The 5,559-nt window shown below is 36.2% G+C and overlaps 1 protein-coding gene across 2 annotated transcripts in view; it reads left to right on the top strand.

Moving 5' to 3' along the window:
* Positions 1-3,419: 3,419 nt before the first annotated feature.
* Positions 3,420-5,559, top strand: part of SLC5A12 (solute carrier family 5 member 12) — a 42,461-nt gene continuing 40,321 nt past the window's right edge. Inside the window, exons 1-2 of one of the 2 annotated variants that reach the window (XM_025044143.1) lie at positions 3,420-3,511; positions 4,231-4,496. In XM_025044143.1, coding sequence (XP_024899911.1) covers positions 4,263-4,496 — 234 coding nt within the window. In that variant the 5' untranslated portion in view covers positions 3,420-3,511; positions 4,231-4,262. Of the gene's footprint in view, positions 3,512-3,834; positions 4,497-5,559 lie in introns of those variants that run through there. The other variant, XM_006907980.2, reaches the window with a different exon arrangement.

The following is a 5,559-nucleotide window of genomic DNA, read 5'->3' as shown; positions in this document are numbered from 1 at the left end:
TTTCGCTAAAGGTTGGGGTAAAGAAGGGAATTATGCTCTCACACATGACAAAAATGTCACATTTATCGGGGGATCTAATGTATGGCATGGTAACTATAGTTAAAAATGCTGTATTATATACTACTTGAAAGTTCTAAGAGTAGATCTTAAAAATTCTCACTCCCTGCCCCCACTAAAGATAATTATGTGAAATGATAGAAGTATTAACTAACCCTATTGTGGTATTCATTTTGTAATATGTATGTGTATAAAATCATCATGGGTATACCTTGAACTTACACAATGTTGTATGTCACTTAAATTCAAAATAAAGCTGGAAAAAAATTAACATTTAGTATTAATTATTCCCATTGTTAAAATCCCTTTGGCTCTCCCTTACACTCATATATTCTCACTGATTTTGAAAAATTTTCCTGCCACTAGCCAGAGTCTTGAGCCATTTCTTTGTCTTCACTCTTACACCAAGTCTCCAACATCATTCTTATGGATGAAAAAAAAAGTCTGTTAATATGCAGGCAGAGTTCTGTTGTCTTCACAGTTTTCTCTTTGGACCTACCATTTCTATACTTATAAAAGTACCAGCCAATCAAGAGACCACTATTGTGGGTCACGTCTTTTACAACTCTGGATTTGCAGTTTTTTGCTTTTATGATAGAATTATTTGATATGGTCATATCTCATCAGTCTCTTACAAGCAGAAGTAAGCATTATAGGGAATTATCTTTTCAAAATAGGAATTATTCAGAATCCCTTGGAAGGCAGAAATGGCTATCATCCCTTTGCAGTTTGCAAAAAAGCAACAATTTCTGTTCAGCTATAACTTGTCATCAGTTTGTCACCTAGGGATTTGTTTGATACGCTCATTAAGAGAAAAATTCTGTTGGGGAGACACCTTTCACTACCCAATTTAAGTAGCTTATCCACATTGTGGAATGTTCTTTGAGATACCCTCGATAAAGTCCACTGAATTTTAGAAAATCATCATGTAATATTACAGTAGATTAATCTTTCTAAGGCACAGTATGGATCTTACCATTTCCTTGTTTAAAATCAAAACAAAACAAAAAAACAGACATTTTAACCCACTGCTCTACTCTTATTCCCACTGGCTTTCAGAACAGATGAGAAAAGGGTAATCTAGTGATAGTGCAGTCTCAGAATGGCCAAGGCCTGTCCACGTATATTTTTTCCTCCTTTCTATCCCAGGCCAAAATAAACACGGTGCGCGTAGTCCACTATTAACAGCATTGCAACAATGATGTCTTTACTTTAGATGCCCTATCTTTCCAGTTCTCTATCCTTTCCTCTCCTTGGTAGCATTCAACATCCTCAGACTCTCTCATTATGACTTGCTCTATACAAACTGCAGAACTATTTTACACTACAGAGATTATTAATGATAACAATTACAAATCTAAGTTATTAGGCAGGTAAATAATTGTATGGATAGTGGGGTCTTGTTAGGGAAGTATGTGTGTGTGTGTGTGTGTGTGTGTGTGTGTGTGGAGCAGATGTTGGTGTTTACATTCTAACAAGGGTCCTAGTATTGCATTAAAGGAATAAAGTATTGATGGTGACATTTGAAGCACCTACAAGAAGGTGCAGAAATTATTGGAGTTTCTTCAAGTCAAAAAAAGCATGTTTTCCCTTCTTCTCTCCCCGTATTAATATTTCTGGTATACGAACATATGTTCTAGTTGACATAGCCATTGAATGTGTTGGTTCTTTTGTTTTCCTTATAAAGTTATTAATTAATAAATTGACACTATGCCTTATAATCGGCATAAACCCTGCATAAAGTGAGTTTCAATGGGAAAGAACAAGAGAAATTGAAGACATGGAATGCTATGAAAGCCTCTCTTTTATACATTTTCCTCAATGCATGAAAATATAGAAAATAACTGAGAATTAAATTAATACATTGATGCTTTGCTTATAATCAGCAAAATGATGGAAGCAAGGAATACTTTATTATGAGAGGCATGAAGTTTCCTTCACATCCCAGATCATTAGCTGATCTGCTTCCTCACTGTTCTGAAATCCAAAACTAATTGAAATCATGTAGACAATACTGTTACTTGACAAAAGTTAATTAAAACCAGCAGTACTCATCAAGTCTGCAACTACAATTTCTGGTATTTACCCTTGGAACATCACTAATATAGCAATAGTGTTTTGAATAGTATACTATTCACGTGATTTGTACTTGTTGTTTACATGCCTTGTGGATTTAATATTAACACTTAGGTGGTGTTAATATTAAAACATAAAGTAACCAAGCCTCTGAAAGCCAGAGTTCTGATTTTCTGCTGAGACCATTATAAACAAAAACCTTTTGTATAATTAGAATACCTCAGGAGAAAAATAATCAAAAACCTTAGGTTAAGGTAAAAATATTAAAGACCTACTTTTCTGTTAACACTGATCATATCAACTGTGCACAGTTAGAGGAGGAATTTAAATAGATCACAGATAGCTCCTGACAGAGTTTTTGCATGTTTATTTGTAACTAAAAGCATAATTCCGCTGTCAAAGCTTTCTATGGCCTAATTCAAATTCATGGAGCAAAGTAGGGGGAAAAGACAGTATCCAGACTAAATAAATAATCAAAGATTTATTCAGTTACCTAGATCTCAAAAAACAAACTTAAGAGTTTCTTCTGTTTGATAGGAAAGATTTCTGGCCTTGGGCATCATGGATAATTTTTGTTTTCTTTTGCTTTTAAATTATGTTTTAATTTGCAACAATAGCTACTCTTCATTGGACTCCAGGAACAAAGACTTTGGCCTCTGTCATCTACAACATCTGACCAACTCATGCAGACATCAAACATATTAATAGAGATTCTTTAAAATAGTTGAGGGTACTGGCAGAGTACAAAGTAAGTACTAAGGGAGGCTGCTTCCTACAGGAGTTGGGAGGGGATGGGGAGCAGAAAATGTGAGTATGGAAAGGCTCCATGGAGCAGAGGAGACATGAACTAGATCTTATGGATAGACAGGCTTTGTAGAGGTGGGGGTTGGGGAAGACCATTGAGAAGAAAAGAGAAGCATAAACGACATAGAGAAATTGCCCCCAAAGGCTTGCTGGAGATACTTCAGAACAATCAACAGAGTCTAGAGTCTAACAAGAGCAGAAACACGAACCTATAACTGGATTTTCATCTTCCTTTTCTCATTTGTCCTGGTCCTAATTCTAACTAAGCTTCTGGGTACAAGTGTTATAAACTGGTCAAAGTAAAAGAGAGATGGCAAAGATAAACGAGGGGATTACAAACAATTTATTAATGATTGGCAAATTCATTTTTTGAGGCCTAGAGTCAAGAGAGAATCAACTGTTATGTTCAGTAAGGCTCCCCTGTAAGCATAAATAATAGCCAATAAGGCAAATATTATTATCTTTTATTTTGCAGATCAGGTGAAAGGGGTCAAGAAGTCTGAGACACCTAAAGGCTCAAGAAAACCCTGTGAGGTTATTCTCCTGGTCACTTGAGGCTCAGAAAGATTAAAAGGTTTGTTAACAATAACACAGCTCTGTGAAAGTTGAACTAACTTGAGTAAAGTTCTCCTGATTCTTTGCTCCTTTCTCTTCACACTCACTGCCTTAGGCAATTGCAGGTCCACACCCTCTACCCTCCCTTATACAGGAGAAAGACACCACTGGGGATTGTGTTTGCATTTTACAGATTCCATTTCACTAATTTAAAATGCTGAGGTGGTCAGCTTGTATCACTTCTGTTTCCCAGTAATGTTTAACCTTAAGTTAAAAAAAAAATCTAGGAGATAAAAGAGCATGTTTTCTGGCAAGTCCATTCCTTCCCCAGGGGTTATTAATTTCAGAACACATCTGAATTCCTTCTCTGTGGTATAGGCTTGAGTAGAGGAACAGACAGCTCCTGGTCAGGGTCAGATTTCAAATTTTTATTTGTTGGTACCAATACCATTACTAGGTTCTTCTCTGTAGTCAACTATTGAGATCTTCTCTGAATACAACTTGGTGTCTGAAGATCCACAGAGGAGCCTCTGGTCATCATTCTCTTCACAGAATCACAGTCTTCTCTCTCAGCAAAGCATCTGCTGTACTCAGCTTTGCCTTGAGAAACAACACTTTCCCTGAGACCTGGTTGAGAGCAGTTCTCTGGTGCCATACTTCCCAGCATGGAGGTGAAGAACTTTGTAGTTTGGGATTATCTCATCTTTGCAGCCCTCTTTATCATTTCCTCTGGAATAGGGGTGTTCTTTGCTATTAAAGAGAGAAAAAAGATGACTTCCACGGAGTTCCTGGTTGGAGGAAGGCAAATGAGCTTTGGCCCTGTGGCGTTGTCCCTGTCAGCCAGCTTTATGTCAGCTGTCACTGTCCTGGGAGTCCCTTCCGAGGTCTATCTCTTTGGAGCCTCCTTCCTGATCTTCATGATTTCGTATGCTTGTGTCATCATCCTCACATCAGAGCTCTTTCTGCCTGTGTTCTACAGATCTGGCATCACCAGCACTTATGAGGTAAGGCAACGACTCCCTTATTCTTTTCTTTGGTGAGTTGCTATTTTCTCTTCACTTAAACATTTCGCTGTTATTGTTGTTATTTTTGCCTTTTTCTCTAAAAGATGACAACACATGGTAGTTGAAAAACACTCACCTATTTTCAGAATAATTACATATTACAGGAAGAAAAGTTACAGTGTTATTGGGAAAAGTTTAAGCTTTGGATACAGACACACCTGTTCTTTCATCTGTAAAATGGAAATAATGAAGTCGACCCCAGAGGCTATTTCAATAAATAAATAAATGAGAACCTGTACAGGCACATCAAATGCATTGCCTAACTTGTAAGAGATTTTCAGTGAAAGAGAGCTGATGTTATTATTTGTATTATTATTAACATCATTCTTAAAATCATGCAGATTATAGTCATTTCCTGGTAAGAAAACAAAGATAGTACAGATAAAATGACTTAGTCAAGATTGTACAGTGGATAAAACCTACTGAGAACCCATTTTTGTCTGTATCTCTTTCCATCAGATAGTAGAGCTGAGCACTTTAATACAAATTATTACTATCCGCCAATTTTTAGTAGGGAAATGGTAATGTTTTTGAAAAATTAGAAAATATTTTAATGGGGAGGAATTCCTAAATGATACAAATATGGGGAATATTTTAATGAGAAGAAAATGAGGCAGCAGTGTTTCACTTTGCAATTATTTCAATAAAAATATCACATTAAAAATTTAATTTGCATGTTCAATATCACATTAAAAATTGAATTTGCATGTTCAATTATTAATCGGTTTGTATGAAAAAAGTATTTATTTTCCTTATCCAACATCAACCCTACTAAGTCATAACAGAAACTCTTAACAGATCTGTTTTTTTCTTTTTTTAAAAAAAAAATTCTACAAGCTAAATGATAGTAAAGGATTACTCTAGACTTCAAAAGCCTTTCAGGAAAATGAATACTTTCTAGATGGTTTTAAAACTTACAATTCCACAGATGGGGAGGACAGAGAGAGAGAGAGAGAGAGAGAGAGAGAGAGAGAGAGAGAGAGAGAGGGAGGGGGGGGGGGGG

The sequence above is a fragment of the Pteropus alecto genome, unplaced genomic scaffold (genome assembly GCF_000325575.1).
Source record: "Pteropus alecto unplaced genomic scaffold, ASM32557v1 scaffold71, whole genome shotgun sequence".
NCBI classification, from domain to species: domain Eukaryota; kingdom Metazoa; phylum Chordata; class Mammalia; order Chiroptera; family Pteropodidae; genus Pteropus; species Pteropus alecto.
Note: the sequence above shows the minus strand (reverse complement) of the source record. Positions and strands in the feature narration are given on the sequence as shown.